General features: G+C 45.4%; 1 protein-coding gene and 1 pseudogene across 1 annotated transcript in view; one reads left to right on the forward strand and one right to left on the reverse strand.

The window, feature by feature from the left end:
- LOC136648594 (piezo-type mechanosensitive ion channel component 2-like) overlaps window positions 1-22,265 on the reverse strand; it is a 69,833-nt gene extending 47,568 nt beyond the window's left edge. The window contains 12 exon segments of the mRNA XM_066624714.1: window positions 918-1,081; window positions 1,704-1,752; window positions 2,653-2,713; window positions 4,279-4,320; window positions 4,868-5,041; window positions 6,383-6,531; window positions 7,448-7,629; window positions 8,606-8,717; window positions 11,734-11,997; window positions 12,569-12,702; window positions 13,290-13,404; window positions 22,119-22,265. Of these exon segments, the coding sequence (XP_066480811.1) occupies window positions 918-1,081; window positions 1,704-1,752; window positions 2,653-2,713; window positions 4,279-4,320; window positions 4,868-5,041; window positions 6,383-6,531; window positions 7,448-7,629; window positions 8,606-8,717; window positions 11,734-11,997; window positions 12,569-12,702; window positions 13,290-13,404; window positions 22,119-22,265 (1,593 nt within the window).
- On the forward strand, window positions 9,240-9,356 carry LOC136650061 (5S ribosomal RNA; annotated as a pseudogene).
- Window positions 22,266-22,750: the final 485 nt, after the last annotated feature.

The raw sequence follows: 22,750 nt of genomic DNA on the forward strand, positions 1-22,750 counted from the left end.
GGTTGGGGAGACATCACACTGCTTCTCCAGCCCTCAGAATGCCTCTGGGCAAAAGGCCCAGAGTGCCTGAGTGGGGGTGGGGCACTGCAGGGGGTGGATGGTGGCACAGTGCTGCCCCTCCCGGCCTGGCACCCAGGGCATTTGTCCCCCTTGCTTCCCCTCAGGTATGCCATTGTTCTCCAGTGTGATCCCCAGTAACAGTCTGGTTACAGGATTCTAAGTCAGCTGCAGCTTTTGAATTCTTATCAAGAGCAGCCCCACATGGAGCCTGTTGTAATGATCTGGTTGAAAGGTGAACAAAACATGAATGACTGTGGCCAGTTCTGCTTTCTCAAGAAAGGGCCACCACTGGTTCAACAGCAGAAGCTGGGCAAAGATCCTTCTGGCCACGGATGCTACCTGACCCTCCAGGGACAGTACCTGGTTAAGGCTGCAATCCTATCCACAGTTACCTAGGAGTAAGCCCCATTGAGTCTAAATTGACTTACTTCTGAGTAGACATGCATAGGATTGGGCTCTGCTATATGGCAAATCTGCTCTTTCAGGGCAAGAGCTACACCCTCCTGAACAGGCTGAACCCTCAATCCAAATAACCTGCAGACTACCAGCTGGTGGTGTAGCTGGAGGGGGGTGGAGCACTCAGCTGGCAGGGAGCAGGGTGGGCAAGCGGCCCCTCCCTTCGGAGCCATTCCCGGCAGGGGGGGAGCAAAACGGAGTCACACAGCTCCGTTTTGCTCCCCCCGCCGGGAATGGCTCTAAAGGGAGGGGCCGCTTGCCCACCCTGCTGAGGCTCCCTGCCAGCTGAGTGCTCCGCCCCCCTCCAGCTATACCACCGCTACCAGCAACTCACTTCTGTGTGGAGAGGAGCCTGCCAGAGATAGCTAAATATTCTGCCTGACAGAAGGGGACCCACTGACCTCCTGAAGGGTCATCCAGATGGTGCCAATGGATATAATCTTAAGGATATGCAGCTCCAGAAATCGCCATATGAACACTTGTGTCGCCTGAAGCATTGCCAGGAGTCTCAGGAGAAGGGACTCCACCCTGTCGACCATTTTTGTCCATCTAAGCATTCTTTCCACTAGGAAAACAAGACACTTGAGTTTTTTTTTAAACAGAAAACAAAAGAAGGAGAAACAAGCACTGCTCTTTAACCAGAATGATAAGGTTTCCAGGGACCCCCTGAAATGTACTGTCAACATGAAAATGCAAGCTGCATTGTCTCCTATAGACTAAAATAGCAGTTCCCAAACTTTTTAGAACTGGGACCCTCTTTTTAAAACGACACTCTGTTGGGACCCACAGAGCTTTATGAGGCTAAAAGAAAAGTTTCACTTCACCAGCCGCTCAAGCCTCTGCTGTTATCCTTTTTATTATGGTGGGGTGACCACCTTCTGGAGCATTTGTTGAACTCAGTGTTCATCAGATTGGGACCATCCTGGTGGCCTTGTGTTCCCCTTCATCTGGCATTCAGTAAGGACCAGGGCACATTTGGCTACTTGTAAGTAAACATAAATGTCTGTCTCAGTTTCGTTTCCATCAGGCTCAATACATTTTCCTGGTCAGTTTCACAACCCACCAAAAATTGGGTCATGACCCAATGGTGGGTCCCGATTCACAGTTTGGGAACCATTGGACTAAAATGCCCCTTTGTTCCATACTTGGTTCTGCTCTGAGAACAGGAATTAATAGTTTATCTTTACCCAATTTCTCCTGATGATCCTTTCCTAGGGATTTACCCACTGAAGTATTCTCAGGTTCATCCAAACCACTTTGAAGGTCATCATGTAGCTTTACCTCAACCAGCCTATTGAAAACACAGGGGGAAAAATGTGACCACTACAGTTATTGCAGAACAGGACAGGCTGGGGGTGAACCTTAGGGGAATTACTGACAAATTAAAATACTGTCCTACAGTGTAAGGAGGAGTAGAGGGAGAGCTCCGGTTCTTAACACACTTTTCAGGTAAAAGATAAGAATGGAGATGCAAGCGACTGGGTGGAGATGAGAAGACTGCCTGAGAACTCTTGAGCAAATGCTCACAATTCTTTTAAGGAAAGTCTCATCACAATGTGAGAGTGCCAATCCTAAAGAACATGTTAGCGTTTGAAAAATGTCTCAGAGTACAATATAAGCAACACTTTGGTTTGGATCAGGCAAAAGCATCACCTCAACCCAACCGGTTTTGCTTATCATTCAGCCTAAAGGAAAGCCCTGGTGAATCTGAACTTTTGCTTACCGTTTTGTGACATTCCCGTAGGTCCTATTAAAAGCAGATGGTGATGTGCATCCAGTGGTGCAGTTAGAGGGGGTGCAAAGCACTAAGTTTTGCAGGCATCTGAATGTGCCGTGCAAGCAAATACCTTCGTTTTGCTCCCCCCACCTGGAATGGCTCCGAAGGGGAGGGGGAGGGGCTGCTTGCACAGCGCGTTCAGATGAATACTTGTTAGACTGCATAGCCCCTTCAAAATAATACAGTCCCAGCAAACTGTGTCCTCCTTCCAATGCATATCTGAACGCATGTCCCATTTATGCCCCTCGGTTTTCATTCTTTTAAGTGAGATGCATGTATACAACTGCTTAGCAGGACTGGGACAATCTGCAGTGATTTTTTTTTTCTTTTAAAATGTTGAATGACCTCAAGGATGGAACAAGCTCAGATATGTATTTGTATGCTCACCTTTTTTGTAGTTTCAAGATATTTTTCTTAAGCCTGAAGATTTGAAGGGAAAAAAATTGAGATCAAGAACGGCACAGAAACAGACATCTTGAAAATACTTGCACAAAAACGGAGCAGAAAAGTCTGCAAAAGTCACATCAAAACTGCCCAGTTCAACACTACATTCTAAAGTGTCCTCTATCAGCAAGCAGCACAAATTCTTTTGGTGGGAACTACACTACAGTCCAATACTCCACGTAACAGAAGGAAGGTTTCTGTTCCTTCCAAGCATGCAGATCTACTCCTGCATCTTGTTTCCCATAGTGATCAATGCAATGCTTCTGCTATACCCAGAAGCTACGCATGTAAGCAAATACACTTCGCCCATTGTTGCTTCCATCGTGATACATCTCAGAATGCATTGCAGCTTCCATACAGCACCAGCACACAACTCACTTCGTTGGCTGAGCCGTGCCCCAGAATGCCTTACAGACTTGGACTGTGACCCAAAACAGCAAGGCATTCCAGGGCACAATGCGGCCACTGCAGCAGACAAAGCAGGTCGGAGCGGTAAAAAGTATGCGGATGATGACGAGTATCCAGTGGCTAAGAGTATCCAGTGCTGGGATCAAGCCCTTCACAAGAGATCCTGAGTCCCTACCCCAATGGCCAAAGGAGAGAACTGCAAGCAGATCAAGCTGAATCAAAGGGCCTAACTAGACATGTCCCTAAAAATGCCTTGAACTTCTGGTTCTAATTTTGGTATTATAAAGTGCTTCGGGTGAGGGTTGAAACATGGTTAAAATGCAGCATGGGGGCTGGGTGGCTTTTGCACTATGCTCCACCATGATTTCAATTCTAATCTGAGGCTCCTCCATTCACAACTTTTCTTGAGAAAACTGTAAAAAGATCCTTTTTTAGTATTGGATTGGTTGTGGAGGAATATAATCAGTGTCAGAACTACAGTGAGGACAGAGTACTAAGGACCCTCAACCTCCGCCATGGATTTACCACATTTTACCCCTTCTCTCAAGTGCTATTTCTGAAAACAAAACCAAAGAGTTGGGACAGACATTTGGGGTCATGTCTAGTTTGACCCAAATACTGTAGGCTAGATTCCTCCCGGGATCGGTTTGACAAGGGCAGCATTCAGCTTCACAGAAACCAGGCGCTAATGTGATAATTGCAGTTACCATTTTTTACAGAACAGCATTAGGGCAGAAAAGGCTGGTGGTGTAAGGAATTCAGCAGAACAGCAGTGGTAAAGAGCTCAGCAATACGGAATGATATTGCAAATGGCTGTGTTCAAACATCACACCAGACCATGGCATGTACACCTAGGTATTACCTATTGAGGCAAATGGAAGGTGGGGAAGGATTGCATTAGGAAAACAATGCACAGACCTCCATCATCTTTTCTAACTTGGCTTTAGCATATCAGCTCTTTAACGTCTTATGCCTGCCCTTTCATATATGAAATACCAGGCCTCCAACCCTTGACATGCTTTCACTTTTGTTATTGCTAACTTCATTTTTTTCTGGTTTTTTTGAATTAGTAACGATGCAAATTATTATAAGGAAGAGATCTGAAAAAAATTCACATAATAAAGCTGACTTACATGTTAGCCAGGAGATGCAACTGAGTCTCGGTGTTCTTGTCACTGCAGTGAAAGAGCATAACTTCAGTGCCTATTTCTTTTTTATGGCATAAGATTAACAGTACAACTGAGGATGCCTGATCTTGTCTGATCTCAGAAGCTAAGCAGGGTCAGGCCTGGTTAGTACTTGGATGGGAGACTGCCTGGGAATACCAGGTGCTGTAGGCTTATACCATAGTCTTTCGAGACTGAAGGTTGCCAACCAAGCAACAGTATAACAAAATATATTTTTCAAAACTTGTAAAATGCATGTTTGAAAAACTTACTTATACCCAATCCTAACCTGTGCTGAAGCAGGCAGGCCAGCTGGATCAAGTTGGCAGTTGCACAAGATCTCAGTGCCAGTAGCACATGCTGGATCGTATTCCCTTTCCTGGCTCTTTCACCAAGATCCTCCCCCTCCCACTCCCTTCCTCTCCTTGGACTGATGCAGCACAGACTCAGGGGTATGGTTGCATGGCAGAAGATGGTAGAGTTGGGCTGTTAATCACACACACACCATGTATATTTCCTATCACGCTACACAACTTCATTAAACTGTGCATGAAACCTGTTAGTTGAAGAAGCGGGTCTGATGGATATATTACTCAAATCTGTGATCTTCAGAAAACCTTGATGAAAGTAATGAAGCTGAAGGATGCAAGCCAGAAGAAAGGCCCCAGGAAGCAGAATTCTTGCAAACAGCTCAATTGTGCTGAATTGTTCAAGACCCACATCGTTTAAGCTGTCAAGCAGAAGAAAGTTGTACAGAAACTGGCCTTGTAACAAGAGTTTATTCATATTCTGTGACCTTGAGCATAAGCAAATGCACCTGTAATTCTTTGTCAGAACAAATGATCAAGCTAACCTATTATTCAAATAGGAAGGCACAGGAAGTCCACCCTCTCTCCTTCATTTCCTCAACCTGTAATCATGTACAGTCTGAGAACGCTTCCTGTGCAAAATGGAATTTGTTTACTGTCATTTTGAACAAAGCTAGACGTGATTCTCATAGCACTGCACTCCACAAATAAACAATATCTGATATGGGAAGTTACTACTATAAAGGATATTTTAAATGAATGTCTTACAAATCCCCAGACCACGCATGTAAGATCTTTGCATGTGCCTTGATTTTGTGGTGTTGTCCCCCCCCCCACTCCAGTAATTCTCAGTTAAACAGTATTTCTTCCATAAAGAGGTTAAACCTTTCATGTCTATGTGGTCAGAGGAGTAAGAGCAAGATATCATGCCCCACCTCCTGCAGGCCCATTCCCTATACCCCATGTGGGCAGTATTTGTTTTCAGTGATAAATGCTGCAGGTGATAAATGCTGATAAATGTCCCCATCCCCATGATTTGGACCACTGGGCTTGACAGAGGCAGAGGTGGGGAAGGATGGAGTCTGTACAATGAGAGATGACATGTTATATTGTGGGGACACATCCTCGGCATCACCTGGCAGGACAAAGTTCCAAACAACACAGTCCTGGAACGAGCTGGAATCCCTAGCATGTATGCACTGCTGAAACAGAGATGCCTGCGTTGGCTCGGTCATGTCGTGAGAATGGATGATGGCCGGATCCGAAAGGATCTCCTCTATGGAGAACTCGTGCAAGGAAAGCGCCCTACGGGTAGACCACAGCTGTGATACAAGGACATCTGCAAAAGGGATCTGAAGGCCTTAGGAGTGGACCTCAACAGGTGGGAAACCCTGGCCTCTGAGCGGCCTGCTTGGAGGCAGGCTGTGCAGCATGGCCTTTCCCAGTTTGAAGAGACACTTGGCCAACAGTCTGAGGCTAAGAGGCAAAGAAGGAAGGACCACAGCCAGGGAGACAGACCAGGGACACACTACACTTGCTCCCAGTGTGGAAGGGATTGTCACTCCTGAATCGGCCTTTTCAGCCACACTAGACGCTGTGCCAGAACCACCATCCAGAGCGCGATACCATAGTCTTCCGAGACTGAAGGTTGCCAACAACAACACAAAAATCCACATTTGCTTTTGTAAAACAGCAAAAACTGTCGTAATTAATCCCAACATAAATTGGAATATATAGTCTAACTCTCACTCGAGAGCCCTTACCTCTCCTCTGATATTTTCAGATTCTTCAGGAAAAATTCAGAAATCATTTCAAATTGATACGCGTAGATAGCAATGAGTACCACCATTGAATAAGAAACAACAGTGAGCCAAAAGCCCTTCAGGATTAATCTCCACATCTCATAATGAATCTGAAACCAAAAAAATCAATTTCCAGGTCTTAGCACTGATCCCAGAGAAAATCTGGTAGTCATTTTATAGAACTGCTTGTGTTAGAGGTGAGCTGGACAACTAGACTGGGAGATGAGTTCTTGCATTTTTATATTATTATTACAGTACTAATTTAAGTATCATTATAGACACCACTATATGATACTAAAAGGCAGTTTATTCATCTCATTAATAATGAAAAAAGTAACAGCAACAAGCCCAGTGTAAAAATCTGCCTTCAGCCCCTGTTTTGACAGGGGCAGCCTACAACTAGCTTAGACCTGCTGGTTCCCCCATACCATGCCAAGCACGCCTTGGGAATCTGAAATGGAGGGGAAGGGGGCAGTGGTATCACTGGGGTTTGTGTCACATCACCCCTATGATGGACCTCCTCCCATCCAATGGCAACGCCCTGAGCAGTGGGCGTTTTGCTATAACTCTTGATAGAATAGAGCAGTGATTCTCACACATATAGCACCAGGACCCACTTTTTAGAATGAGAATCTGTTAGGACACACCGGAAGTGATGTTATGACCAGAAATGACATCATCAAGCAGGAAAATTTTTAACAATCCTAGGCTGTAATCCTATCCAGGATTAAGTCCCATTGACTATCATTGTTAAAAGAATATACATAGTAGCTTGTTAAAAGTACAGGTCTGTAACATTTCCCCAAATGTAATCACATACCATAGTAGCATCAAGTCTAATATATTAAAAATAAAATATTGAAATGAATGGGAACCCACCTAGTGGGTCCTGACCCATAGTTTGAGAAATACTGATCCAAATAATAAAGGATATAAAACTGCTGCTGCCATGTTCAAGAGAGAAAAGGCAAGCTGTGCAAGGGAGGTCCGCCGCTTGCAAATGCCTCAGAGTCTAGGCTCGCTTACCTGGAACAAAGCCACACAAAACAGGAAAAACACAGTGTAGAGAATTTTGTACAGTGCCACTCTGCCATTGAAGCTCACAATGAAGAACATGATGGAGCAGAAGTAAATCCAGTATTTCACAAGCACCTCCTTGAGCACAGAGCAAAGGATCTCCAGAAGCAGGTTACCTTGTTTGTCCACGTCTGCAATAGGAAGTTTAAAAACAACCAGTCAGGAACATCACATTCTAAACTAGCATAATTATCTAGAACGGTGGTTCTCAAACTTTTCAGCACTGAGACCCACTTTTTAGAATGAAAATCTGTCAGGACCCAGTGGAAGTGATGTCATGGCTGGAAATGACATCTTCAAGCAGGAAAATTTTTAATACCCCAGTACAACAAAATGAAATCAAATTAAGTAAGTAAGTAAGTAAAGTAAAAGTTATAATAATTAGGGCACAATCCTAACTGCGCCCTATGCCGGCCCAAGTCCCTTGGGTTGGCCTGGGAGGGTCGCAAACGTGCTGTAAAGCATGTTTGCGCCTCCTTGAGGGGAAGCCAGGCCGGTGCTCCGAGAAGCCTCCGCGCCGGCTTCCCCCCATCTCCTTGTGTTCTTGGGCAGTTATGCCGGATCCCAACTCCCATTCCTGGGGAAAACAGAGCAGTTTCAAGTTGCTCCGCTCTCTTCAGACCTGCGCCACCTCCACAGGTGGCGCAAGTCTGAAGAGACCCATTGGGGCCAGCATCCCTTACCCAGGAGTAAGGGGAAAAGTTTCCACTTGCCTCTGGCTAAGCCACTTCTGGCCACTATCCTGCGCTGGATACAGCGCAAGTCTCTTGGCTTGCCTGTTCCAGCGTAGGATAGGATTGCACTCTTAGAAATTTAAAAATTTATTTAATGCCAAGAAGAACCCTCCTACTGCTCCCAAACAGTTGCTAATCTGTTAAAAAAAATTCCTCAAAGGCTGCAATCCTATCCACACCAAGGAGTAAGCCCCATTTACTATAATTATTAATACAGCTCAGGCACTGAGTGAGGACTCACCAACCTCTGAACCCACAGGACTGGTGGCAGTAGCAGTACTAATAGGGCATCAGCCCAAATGGAGATGGCAAAATTCACCTTTTTTTGTTTTTTAGTTCGGGGCGAAGCTTGTTTAGTACTAATCCGTCTTACCTGTGCCATCTGTTGTCACTTCCCGGAGAGGTTCCTTTTCCTCATCTCTCCGCCTTTGCTGCTCTACCATATGCTGCTTCAACAGGAGCCAGAAAGTGAACAGATATGAGATCTGTAATAGAACAACAAGAATATCTGGAGAAGAACAAGGGATTTATTAACATCTATTAACCTGTGCAGAAACTGCCTGAGAAATTTTAGAAGCCTTGTAGGAACATGTTTGGTTCCCTTTGGAAATTCTCCAGAGTCTCTCCTTGGGAGAAACCGTGAAATTTCTTGCAAATTGGTTTGAAACTGACATATATTTCAGTGTCAACACTTGGGAAGGGAAAAGCAAGAGCAAAATCCAGATCCTCTAACTGAATTACATTGTCCATATTTCAGCATAACTTGCTTATTTATTTTGCTGAGTAACTGTATTCTGTTTCAAGATACAGTCAGCTCTCCTTATTTGTGCATTTGTTTATTTGTGAGGAGCATAAGAACATAAGAACAGCCCCACTGGATCAGGCCATAGGCCCATCTAGTTCAGCTTCCTGTATCTCACAGCGGCCCACCAAACACCCCAGGGAGCACACCAGATAACAAGAGACCTCATCCTGGTGCCCTCCCTTGCATCTGGCATTCTGACATAGCCCATTGCTGTTACCCTGCACATGCCCGATCTCGTCTGATCTCGGAAGCTAAGCAGGGTCAGGCCTGGTTAGTACTTGGATGGGAGACCGCCTGGGAATACCAGGTGCTGTAGGCTTAAACCATAGTCTTTCGAGACTGAAGGTTGCCAACCAACCAACCATTGCTAAAATCAGGAGGTTGCACATACGCATCATGGCTTGTAACCTGTAATGAATATTTCCTCCAGAAACTTGTCCAATCCCCTTTTAAAGGCGTCCAGGCCAGATGCCGTCACCACATCCTGCGGCAAGGAGTTCCACAGACTGACCACATGCTGAGTAAAGAAATATTTTCTTTTAATTAACATTAATTAACAGTATTCATATACCGCTTTTCAACTGAACGTTCACAAAGCGGTTTACAGAGAAAAATCAAATAACTAAATGGCTCCCTGTCCCAAAAGGGCTCACAATCTAAAAAGATGCCAAGGAATACCAGCAGACAGCCACTAGAACAGACAGTGCTGGGGTGAGGTGGGCCAGTTACTCTCCCCCTGCTGAAAAAAGGAGCACCCACTTGAAAAAGTGCCTCTTACCCAATTAGCAGGGGTTAGCAGGTTCTTTTGTCTGTCCTAACTCTCCCAACACTCAATTTTAGTGGATGTCCCCTGGTTCTGGTGTTATGTGAGAGCGTAAAGAGCATCTCTCTATCCACTTTATCCTTCCCATGCATAATTTTGTATGTCTCAATCATGCCCCCCCTCAGGTGTCTCTTTTCTAGGCTGAAGAGGCCCAAACAAATTGCTACTTTCTCTCAATACCCACGCCTCTGTTCTCATTACCTGCTATGCAGAGATCTTCCAGAGGCTACAAAAACCTTCAGAATGGCACCTGTGACCAGTGCAGATTCCTTTAAAATGGCTGGCAGAAGCTTCCTGGCTGGCAGAAGTATGCTTGATGCCAAATTCGATATTTTTTAATACCATAGGAAACACTTTTTATGTTTCCAGGCCTTTAAGTTTGTTGACCTTAATTCTTCTCCTTGTTCATTATGTTGTTTGATGTGCTGTTCATTTCCTGTGATGCCCTAATTCAGGGGTGTCCAAAGTTTTCGGCAGGAGGGCCACATTGTCTCTCTGACACTATGTTGGGGGCCGGGGGGGGGGAAGAATTAATTTACATTTAAAATTTGAATAAATTTACATCAGTTTACATAAATGAATATATTAAAGATGAACTTATATGAATGAATGAAGGTCTTGCAATAGCTCAAGGCCTATAAAAGGCCTTGCACAAAGCAAGGCTGGCATTTCCTTTGCTGCTGCTACTGCATCACAGACGTGAAACAACAAGTAGTGGAGGGAGCCCTCATCCCACAGCTAATGTGAGAGGTCAAACAGTCACCCTCACGCTGAGAGCAGTTGCGTCTGGCCACTGTGGGCTCCAACAAAGCTCCAGAGGGCTAGAGGCGCATTAGAGACTGTGGGCTCCCTGAGGGCCACATTGAGAGGCCTTGGGGGCCGCAAGTGGCCCCAGGGCCAGGGTTTGGGCACCCCTGCCCTAATTGAAGAGCAGGATAGTAGACAGTCTTGTCCCTTGAGAAGGGCAACTGGGGCAGCTGACCTGGGCCCCATGCTAAGAGTGCATTTTTTTTCCCTATTTGCCATTTTCCCTTTACATTTTTCCTTTAAAGAGCTCACTCAAGAGCGCTGTGCCTGGTAATTGCACCAGCTAGTCGAAGACCTACATTCCGCATGCTGGGAGGTGCAGGCGCCATTTCATTCCTTCGCATATGCATCAGGAGCTCCAAGCAATGGGCCAGGCTAGCCATACCCAGTGCAAAGGAACCCCCCCATCTGCCCCCACAAGAATGGAGTCAAGGAACGGCAGTGGAGCCAACAGCATTTTCCAGAGAGGTTCTATGTGAAACTCACCCCGTCCAGGACTTTTATTTTACACACACACATGGACATAACAGGGGAGCACACAGGTTGAGTTGCCCTGGGCCCTGTATCCTTCTAGAGATGGCCCTGGTAGCAGATGCTTCAGTACATTCAAAAATGATTGAACATGTATATATCTTCAGTGTTTTTCCCATATGGAGATTATATTTTCAGGTTTGGTTTTTTTGGTTATTTTTCTTTTTTGAAAAGTAGGTCTTGTGTTACACAAAATACACATACACCCTGTTTATGTTGGCAACCTTCAGTCTCGAAAGACTATGGTATCGCGCTCCCTATGCATACTTACTAAGCCCCACTGAGTTCAAAGGGACTTAGGGCCAAATCCTATCCAACTTTCCATGGCTGGTGCAGTCATGCCAACAGGGCATATGCTGCATCCTGCAGCAGGGGGCATTCACGGAGGCCTCCTCCAGGTAGGGGAACACTTGTTCCCTTTCCTTAGGGCTGCATTGCGACTGCACTGGCACTGGAAAGTTGGATAGGATTGGGCCCTTACTCTGTAGTAAGCATCTTTAAATGAGTGCCTGGAACTATAATTAAGCACACTCACCTTGGCTCCCAGATGGATACAAGGTTGTGAATAAAGCTTTAAATCCAGGTCAATTAGCAAAGAGGTTGGAACTCCAGGAAACAGTTCCTCTTGGGACACATTGAGCCCTACTAGGAAATTAAGGACCACCAGGACATTTCCATGGGCTACAAGGAAGGGTGAGCTCCGCAAGGCACAGTGGCGACGGTTGCGCATCATCCAGATGATACAGGACCAAATCAGCAGGACGAAGGTCAGCCAGCTGTTATGAGTGATGCTCCAAGCCTGCAAATGAATGCACAGGGACTGCTTTTTAAAAGACAACTATTAAATAATGCTGCAGTTTCTATCTTTGTGTGGTCCCAAAGGGACTGTTTGTCCCTTCATGACAACAAAGTCCTCTCCAGGCCCAATCTGAACCGTGTGCTGCGCTAGCAGAACGTGCATTCCACTGGCACAGTAGTGTAGCTATAGGGGGGTGGTAAGTATTGCAGGCACTGCAACATGCCGTGTAAGCAGCACCTCCCACTCGCCATCTGAGCCATTCTGGGCAGTGTGCAAAATGTGTTGCCATTTTGCCTTTCCTCTTTACCTTGTTACACTTTGTAATTGCTGAGCTGAGAGCATTTGTTTGACTGAAGAGCAGGATATAATTTTTGTAAAGTAAAGAAACATGACAGCTCTGATACCCGCTTCCCACTGTGAACTGACTCCTGCTCTAGGTGAGCCCATCCCAAGTCATTGCCCAGCTTCCTGTGGGCTCTTAGTTCAGCCAGATCAGGGTCAGATCAGATCAGGGCAGAGGGCAGGTGGTGCTCTGAGTCCACAGGGTGAGACTGTTAGCTCTGCTTCTTACCATCATGACAATCAACGCAATGATATAGCTCTGCTCCAGAATGAATTGTGCCAATGCCACGGAAAGGCTAGGCCTGTTTTCTTCCGCAAAATGTTCTTCCATTTCCATCATTGTTTCAGGGCACGTTGAATCCTCTGCAAGAATTATAACACTTGGAGAGAAGGATCATAACAAAATGAATGACCATTCAATGTATGTCTTCAGTTAATGAGGTTTCGTAGTTCTTTGAAACTCAGGTCTTACAGCATTTAATTTTTCTGGATGCACTTAAGGCCAGTCCCTTGTAAGATGGAAGAACAGTTCACACTCAGTGACATAGAAAAGAATACCCAGAAACTACCCTCCAAAATCAAAAGAAAAGGGGCAGGGGAAATAGAAGTTCTTCCTTCCAAATAGGTCACTGTCCAGGATGATTCCAGTGTAAATTTTCTCTCTGGTTTGACAATACATGAACAAGCCCTGTGTTTGCATGCTCCCTCCTTCCCTCCCTCACATCATCATTTTCCCCCCGATTTAGCATCGGAACCAGGCAAACTATGGGTTGCACAAACCAGAGTTTTCCTACAAACCAGCACTGCAAACAACAGCCTGAACATGCTCAAATATGTTTGAGAAATTCTGTTGCCAAGGAATCCCCGCATGGCAAAATACAATGCCTGTCATGTAAACTTATATCATTCTGCATCAAACCCCACCATAAACACCTCAGAGTGATAAATACCTGATAAGGAACTTCTGTGTCCCTCATTGATGTAGCCATCCCTATCACAGCTAGTGCTACTTTGACACTGCAGGAGGGGAATGTCCGGCAAGCTGCTGCTTGAAACATAAGCTATCTGGGCAAAAACAGAAGCCATGTTGAGATTCTACACTAGAGTAGCATTTCTCAAACTGTGGGACCCAGTTGGTGGGTGATGACCCAAGTTCTGATGGGTCCCACAGAGCCTCCAAAGAAAACAGGGTGATGGAAAGATCGGATAATGAAGGAAGCAATCCTAACCGAGCACCAAGGTAAGGGCAATGTATCTTCAAGGTAAGGGAGAGAATTTCCCTTACCTCAAGGAGGTCTCTATGACTGCCACCCAACTGTAGCATGCAGCACGTGCCCTATTGGCACAGCTATGTCAGTGCTGGAAAGTTGGTTAGGATTTGGGCCTAATTCCCTCAAGCCCTGAGGCTATTCAAAAATCAGATAGCTGCTCATTGCCCTGCAAACAGCTGAGCTCCTGCAGTTTGCAAGCCTGTGCAAATATAAGGAGATAACAGTTTGAGCATCTTTTTTTTGAGGTGTTTTTTTTCTCCATCAATGACAGGTAGTGCGGGCAGGTGAGGGCAGGTAATTTAACTAAGGGCGCAATCCTATCCTGTGCTGGAACAGGCAAGCCAAGAGGCAAGTCAAGAGAGCAGGACAGTGGCCAGAAGCGGCTTAGTCAGAGGCAAGGGGAAACTTTTTGCCTTACCCCTGGGTAAGGGCCGCTGGCCACTATGGGTCTCCTCAGACTTGCGCCACCTCTGGAGGTGGCACAAGTCTGAGGAGAGTGGAGAGGCTTGAAGCAGCTCCGTTCTCCCTGGGAGGAAACTGCCGGATCTCAGCCCCGCCTCCTTCTCCTCATCTGCCCGCCCCTAGGGCCACCCACTGCCCGCTATCCCCCTGCCCAGGAATGCCTCCCTCCCACCTCCTCCCCACCTCCCCCCACCTACCTTTGTGGCCTGCGTCAGCCCAGGCGGGCCGACGCAAGCCTCAGAGAGGAAGCCAGTGCAAAGGCTTGCGTTAGCCTCTGCAAGCCGGCGCTTCTTACAGCACGTTTCCAACCCTCCTGGGCCAGTGCAAGGGACTTGTGCTGGCCCAAATCATTTCTAGAATTGCACCCTAAGCCCCTCAAGCCTTGAGACTATTCATTAAGGTTGCCTCATTATGAGAAATGGACCAAGGTGAGCTTTTTTAAAAAATATATATATAAATTATTATTTGTAAGGAAATAAATAAAAATATTATTTCTTTGAAAATCACCTTTTTTCATGTCTCCTAAAGCTAGGTGGATCCTGATAGAGTGACATTTTAAAAAGTGGGTCCCAGTGCTAAAACGTTTGAGAACCACTGCACTAGAGACTTTAAAGAGCCAAGCCTAAGGACAGAACAGTTTACCTTAACATTTTCAGTCATGGTCACCCATTGTTCAGGAGGTACTTTCACTTCATTGTACTCTGTAGATTGCAGCTGGGTGGTCTCTTCCTTATCTTCCTAAACAATATATCAATTTCAGAATATGAACATAAGAACATAAGAACAGCCCCACTGGATCAGGCCATAGGCCCATCTAGTCCAGCTTCCTGTATCTCACAGCGGCCCACCAAATGCCCCAGGGAGCACACCAGATAACAAGAGACCTCATCCTGGTGCCCTCCCTTGCATCTGGCATTCTGACATAGCCCATTTCTAAAATCAGGAGGTTGCGCATACACATCATGGCTTGTAACCCGTAATGAATTTTTCCTCTAGAAACTTGTCCAATCCCCTTTTAAAGGTGTCCAGGCCAGATGCCGTCACCACATACTGTGGCAAGGAGTTCCACAACCAACCACACGCTGAGTAACATACCAAGCCAACTCTTTATGTGTCAGCCTGTTGCCTGACATGTTTATATACACACATTCATGGTGCTGGGTGCATGCCAAGTGACCATGACTCAGGCCACTCAGTTACAGCCCCTCTGCAAGTGACACCAGTTTCAGGAACACAAAGTGTCCATGGATGAGTACAGGATCCTCTCCCCCTGTTGGAACTGCTGCCCACTTCCCTATCCATTTTCCTCAGCTGAAGCCCTGACACCAGAATTAAGCTTAACTGAGGGCCAACTCAGTCCTATCCAACTTTCTGGTGCTAATGCAGTCATGCCAATGGGGCATGTGGTGGAGCAGACATGGAGACCTCAAAGTAAGGGACATTTTTCCCTTTAGCTCAGGTCTGTATTTCAGCTGCATCAGTACAGGGAAGTTGGATAGGACTGGGCCTACTGTTACATTAAACATGAAGTTTGGCGCTGTGTTTCTATGTTTTTGAAATGTATTTAAATAGCAATCATGGGAAGGGAATCAGGAAAGAAAATGATACCTGGTTAGGTGGACTTGAGTGGATTTTTTGAGATTTTGCAATCTTCAGATATAATAAGTTAGGAAAAATAAAGAAAATAACAAGTTGGGTCATTTGCTACTGGACAGTACGTGTTCATCCAAACTAGCGATCATGTATTAATAAGAATAAAGCTCTGTACATAGTCTGTATTTTAATGTTTCCCTTACCTTAGCAGGCGGTGTCCACTGCCGGAGTGTTGTGGCTACTGTATAGTAAAGAGCAAAGAGCACGAATGGATTCAGAACTACAGGCCAGTTTAGCTGAGGGTGAATTTGAAATTTCCAGGGAACTGAAATGTTGGTCTGAATAAGTGGAACCATCCCTGAGAGTCTGAAAAAGAAGAAAATTGAGAACAGGCCTGCTGCTACTTCATCTTTTGACAAGGAAATAGAATTTTAAAAACACCATGGACCAGACTGCACATGCATGATCATCAGTTAGTGACTGTAGCATCTTTTGATGACCTGCACGTGCAAAGGAGACAGTACAAAGCAAACATCACTGACAGAACTTTTATATCACCTGAGAGTTGGTCTACATCAGTGGCATAGCTAGAGGGGGTGCAAAGCACTAAGTTTTGTAGGGAACCTCACCACAGCATGCAAAAGCCCCTCCCCATTGGAGCCATTCTGGGCAGGGAAGCAAAACAGAGGCATGGGTTTTATCTGGCATTCACCTCTGTTTTACTACCCCCACCTGGAATGACTCCAAAGGGGGGGGCACACTTGCATGCTGTGATGTGACTCCCTGCAAACCCATCTCAAGCAACGCCACTGGTTTACAACACTTTGTACAGATGGCAAAGTGATTGGATGAACTAAGGCAGTGGTTCTCAAACTTTTTAGAGTCTTAGTCTAGAGCAACCATTTTCAACCACTGGTTGAAACCACTGGTGTGCCACAAGTAGTCCACAGGTGTGCCACAGGAATTTGGGGGAAGGTCATTTATTAATAGGACCAATGGAAGATGTGAGTCTCCATTGGCAGCATGGTGTGCCTTGTCAATTGTCAAAAATCTGGTGGTGTGCCTTGACCATTTTAATGCCTTCTCAGTGTGCCATGAGATGGAAAAGATTGAAAATCACTGCTCTAGAGGCTGCTGCCTGATTTATAAATGCCAAGGGATGTGACTATAATGGTGACTGGGCAGCAGTGCTTCCCACCTCCCACAAGTAGCTGTTTGTTTACTTTTAATGCACATGGCCTAATCTGCCCTGCCAGTTTCACAATCCAATAAAAATAGGGTCACAATCCACTGCTGGGTCCCACACCCACAGTTTGAGAATCACTGAACTAAAGGATTGAATTCTGTCCTGTACCATCTCAGACTGCAGGTGGGGAAACAGTTTTCATGTGGCATATTATATAGCTTACAACATGCAGAGGGTGTTTTATGCAGCAGTGCCAATGGGGGGCTGCATTCTGCGGAGGAGGCTACTAGAGGCCTCACTGGAGTAAGGAAACATTTGTCCCCATGCCCCAGGCTATGTCCATGCTGGACTGCAGGGTCTATTTGGTCCTGTGTCAGCTCTATGGCTGGTACCAGTCCATGTGGACTAGGGTCAGGGGATCAAGGCCTGGAAGGGGGTTGGGATTTGGTGGACGCTGCTGCTGCCGAACGCACCCCTTCCTCATCCCAATCTGCCCTCCTTGCTGCCTCTATCCATCTAGCTCTGTCTTGTGTACAGTGGCTCCCAAGGGCTTCAGACAGGGGTCTTTCCTACCTTCCCAGTAACTGCTCTGCAACAAAGTTACAGGTGAGCTTAAGACAGTTTCCAAAATGGACTATCAGAATTCAGATGATGCTTCTGCTCTGTTCATACCAATTTTTGGTGAGCTTGATATTTTTTACCTGGCAAAAATATCTTCTGAAGGAACAAGATCCTGAAAGTATGGCAGCTGGTACAGGTAAAGCAGAATTAAGTGCCCTGCACCAAAGATTGAAATCATCACACACAAGCTGTTGAAGGCAACAGAGGTAATTGGACTATGGCAAGACCACCAGGAGCACAAGCCCAGGAAGATGAAGAGATAAACTGCAGAGGTCACAGAAGGTAGGATGATACCTAAGGATAATACAATACAATGCCTGGTTCAGAGTCCAACAGTTACATTTAAATGCTGATCATATAACCACCATTTCTTAGAAAGAAGTCCTCATTTATACAGTTAGCAGTCAAGTGGTACCAACAGGTGAAACTTTATTCTGGACTGTCACATGCAAGGCTGTAGATGAGAAGTTGCCAGTTGAATCTCACCTACACACACACAAAAATCCCTGACTGCACATTAACACTTCAAGCAATGGCATGTTAACTCATTTCTGCCCAGACCACAGCTGTAAACATTTGATCCCTGTTGTGTATATGCAATGTTGGGCAGAAATGGCTTAAGTGCTGTACAAATGACCCAAGGGGCACTGCCACTATCCTGCCTTCAGCACACTACACAAGATCAGCTCTTCCAAGTGCTTAATGCTACACAGTCAATGGATCCAATTGTCATTCTCAATTAGGAATCTTGATTGTCATGGATGACAGGGAAGGCTGGGAGCCTCCACAGGAGAAAGAACAGGGCTTGCAAAGCCACCAGCACCTCCTCTGTAACTAGGGTGGAGCCTGGGGGCAGTCTTGCACCTTCACTTGGTGTAGTATCCAGGACAGGTACCCCTCAGGCTCCACCCTAGTTGTGGCTCTGGTTCCAGTTTCAGCTCTGATATCTCCAGTAGTCAGGATAGAAATGACTTTGCCCAGGGGTATGTGACCCAAACACCGCCTGATGCCATCTCAGGTTCACTGCCTCTATGCTACAAACAAAACAAAAACAACCACTGCCATGCTTCTTGCGCACTGCTTGGAAGTACAGAACTTTTATAGTGATAGCGAGTTTCGCTCTTCAAGCAAGTAGACATTTGTGACTTGCATTGGTGACAGGTTGGAGAGAGTTGGCAACAGCAGGCTGCTGCTTGGACCTCACAACCTGCATCAGGTGGCTTATGGATGGGTCAGCCATGCCTCCACTGGAGAGCTGTTGACAGTTTGCCCTATTGCACAAGGAAGGCCAGTAGGTTGACACAGAAAGATGCATCTTCAAAGGATGTTCCATTTGAATTACTGGGAGAAGGGGCTGTTCTTTTGCTAACCTCTGTCAGATTTATAGCTGCTGACAATTGGAAATTCTAATCCCTTCCACATATTGAACATGGGTTGATTAAAAACTTAGACCAAAACTTTTGAAGGAGCTCACATGAATGTTCATCACCAGATGACTCCAATATTGACTGATGTCTTCCATGTGCAAATGGGCCAGCAAAGGTGCACCACCCTGGGGGGGCTGTCCTACTTCCTACTGTTTCACATGCTATATTTTTACGATCTAGCACAGAGAAACACATGTATGAAACAGCTGGAACCAACTCAGTTGAAAAGCATTGCATCCGAAAGTGATATGAGGCAATATGAATGGTCTGTTTGCAGTACTATACCTGTGAAGATTCAGGTATAATCCTGCAAGCTGTCATGAGGTTTTAACTATTATGCAAGGAACACATATGGGCAAATCTCCCCTGAAAATTGCTTTTACCTGCTAAGCCTAATAGAAGCACAGTCACCACCTTGCCAGCACGATCAAGTGCACCTCCACAAAGAATTTTCAAGCCTGCCAATAACACAGTGAGCTTCTGGAGGAAGTCTGATTGCCTGGTATCTTGGTCTCCTCCCAGATGATCCTTCTTGAGTAATCTGTCTCTCTCTTCATTGTCGGTGTCTTCAGCTTCTGCTTCAGATTCCTGTGAATGAAGAACTAACTAAACAAGAATCTTTCCTCGTGATGAGCAACAAAGCAGAGTTGATGGCAAGAGGACATCGCAGAATGTTAGGCTTTGGTCTAAGTTGGTAAGGTGAAATGTTTTCCAAATAAGGTCTAGCAACAGACCCTATTGTGGAAAAATGGTCACAGCACACTTGTTACACTAACATCTGATATCTTGAAAACAAATTATTAGGGCCATGTTAATAAGCCAGTGCATGGCGTCAAGTGATCTTCCAGTATTCACAGAAAAAGACAAAAAGAGAAGGTTTTCTTTTTCTATTTGTATGTTTAGTGAAGCCTGCCTGGCTTTGGTGTAACTCACCTGTAATATGCCTGCTTTAACTGGTTGCTTTGACCAGGTTTTTGTGCTACTCACCTGGCCTGTTTCAACGTTTTGTATTAGAAACCCTGATCAATAATAGATAATATAGATTTGCAGTTGTACATTCAGGTCATCCCAACGTATGGCTCCTGGGACACAGTAGGTGACTGATTCAGCTTCCAAACCACCAGTCTCCATCTGGGTCCATCCAAAGGGATGCAAGGCACTATGTTTTGCACAGTGCCACATGGCAGCATGCAAGCAGCCTCTCCCCCTCCCCCTCAGAGCCAGTGCAGGCAGTGAGAGCAAAACAGAAAGCAAAACCTCTGCTTTGCTCTAGCAGCCTAGAATGGCTCCAGTGGAGGGGGGGGGGCGAAAGGGAGAGGCTGCCATGTGGCACCATGCTAAACATAGCGCTTTGCATCCCCTCTAGCTATGCTACTGGGTTCACCCCAACACTATTTGGCACTGTCTATGTTGAGGGATCCGAAGGTGCTAGTAAAAATAAAAAAGAAGTAGATCCCACAAGCCTGAAGTCTGCCCATCTCTGCTGCAGTAAGGTCTGTTTCAACCTTAACCATTATATGGTTTTTTAAAAAGTAAACTTTATATGCATGGCAATGATTTTTTATATATCGCAATCTGATATTTTGGGAGTGCATATTTTAGTGCTAGGTGAGAATATGCAGCCAGATTTGTTTTGAAACCATTTCACATTTTTTTTCCTGTAGTTAAAAAACTGCATTTGTTTCCTATGTCTTCCTTGCAGCTCCCAGGCTTTCTCTCCATATACTTTTCTCTTCCCAAACTTTTGTTATGGGAATCTTGCATTTTTCCAAGCACTTGAAACATACTCCGACTCAGAGATCATATGTGGCACCTGCTGTATGTGGCTGCACCTGCTGGGTATTGTCTGTGATGTTACCCTTATCAGTGTCAAGTGAAAACAAATCCTATCTTTCTTACTAAGCCATTTGTGCATCTGTTTGGGGGTTTTCATTTGTTGGGCTTTTATTCTTTGCCTACCTTTTTAAAAGTGTTTAAATTCTGTTAAAGTCTGTGGGCTGCCACAGTGTCAAATTCCTGTACAAGAGTGCACATACAGCCACATTCTTAATCAGTGTAGAGTAAAACGTCTGCAGACCTTTCTAGCAAATAGTAAACTCACCTCTAAATCTATAAAGCAGACATAAAATGGTTTAATAGACTTTCCTTTCCCTAATTCTGGAAACTGTCGTTCTGTGAGGGCATGGCTAGGAATTTCCAAAAGAAAACTGGCAACTTCCTAAACAAACTACAATTCCCAGGACTTTTTGGAGGAAGCAAGGCTCCTTTATATAATTAAACAATTATACAACCAAATATAAATCTGAAGTGCAGCTAGGCAATGTTTGCGGTGGTACATGGAGTGACAATGCCAGTGGCATAGCTAGAGGGGGTGCAAAGCGCTAAGTTTTGCAAGAAGCCTCACCACAGCATGCAAGCGGACCCTCTCCCTCCCCTTTGGAACCATTCCGGGTGGTGGGAACAAAATGGAGGCATTCACCTCCATTTTGCTCCCAGAGCTCGGAATGGCTCCAAAGAGGAGGGGGAGGGGCTGCTTGCAAGCTGCAGAGAGGCTCCCTGCAAAAATTAGTGCTTTGCACCCCCTCTAGCTACACCACTGGAAAACGCGCAGGAATATTGTACAGGGACTTTGTGGCACATTTGACACGAGCATATGGAAAGACCCCTTCTATCTGAATCCAGTTCATTGGAAGCATTTCATCCTGCAGCAGCTGCAGAAATTACTCTTGCTCTATATCAGGTTCAATATCTGAACCCAGTCTGGATCTGGTATCCTCAGAATGCCCTTCCAGTTTGTCACCAATGATTTTCAGACGGAGGTGTTCCCCCCCCCCAAAACAGATTAAAACAAAATGACTAGAGGAGAGAATAGGCGCCCCCCCTCCACTTGACATTTTGCAGCCCAGATTTGGTCTGTGTATGTAAATCTAATTAATGCACATGCATACACATTGCGTGCACACACACATACAAAATCCCACACCAAAAGCAAATATATGGAACTCCTGAATATGGTGCCTGTAAACTAAAGCAAAGAATCCATCATTAAAGGTTTGGGGTTAGTCTCACACTGCAGCTCACGCTAGGGAACATGCACACATGCTGGTGGTCTCCGCTGTAAGGGATCAAGCGAAGCCCACATCCATTTCCTCCCCTTTTTCAGTCTGCATACTGCGTCAAGTGGTACAGAAACATAAATGCACACATCTTCATCACTACCCTCTCATCTTCCTCCTCCTCGTCCTCCTTCTCTTCATCATCATCACAGCTGAACAGATCTTGGTTTCTGTAACAAGGCTGGCTTTTCGGTGTAAGTATCACCATCTTTTTGCAAAGCTGGGTGACTGTGAGGCTGATAAGAAGCATTCCGATGTCGGGAGCCAAGAGACAAATGATGTTTCCAGCACCAAGATTGCTAAGCCTGTGGAATGGAAGGCACATTACTATCCTGTGGCAATGAAGACATGGGAGTAAATTCTAATGAGATCAAAGGGACTTATTTCCATGTACTGTCTTTGGTTCAAAGCTGTACACTCATTATGTAAGCTGAAGCAACTACACCACAGCTATTTGCTAGTTTAGAACTAAAATTGACCTTACATGAAACACATCATCATCTATTAGGTAGGGGCTTGATTGTACTCAAGTAGCAGTTGCACAGGGACCTGATCCAGACTGGGACTTTGAAATGTGCTACGCTCATCCTTTGGGAACTCACTGCAGCTTCAGGGGAAAATTTTGTCACAAAAACAACACAGAAAGGGTTAACAGCCCTATCTCAAATCTCTTATCAGAGAAAGCCCAGAATGAAGGCAGAGATCTAGTATCTATCTTAATGTTTACAGTAACTC

The sequence above is a fragment of the Tiliqua scincoides genome, chromosome 4, assembly GCF_035046505.1.
Source record: "Tiliqua scincoides isolate rTilSci1 chromosome 4, rTilSci1.hap2, whole genome shotgun sequence".
Taxonomy (NCBI): domain Eukaryota; kingdom Metazoa; phylum Chordata; class Lepidosauria; order Squamata; family Scincidae; genus Tiliqua; species Tiliqua scincoides.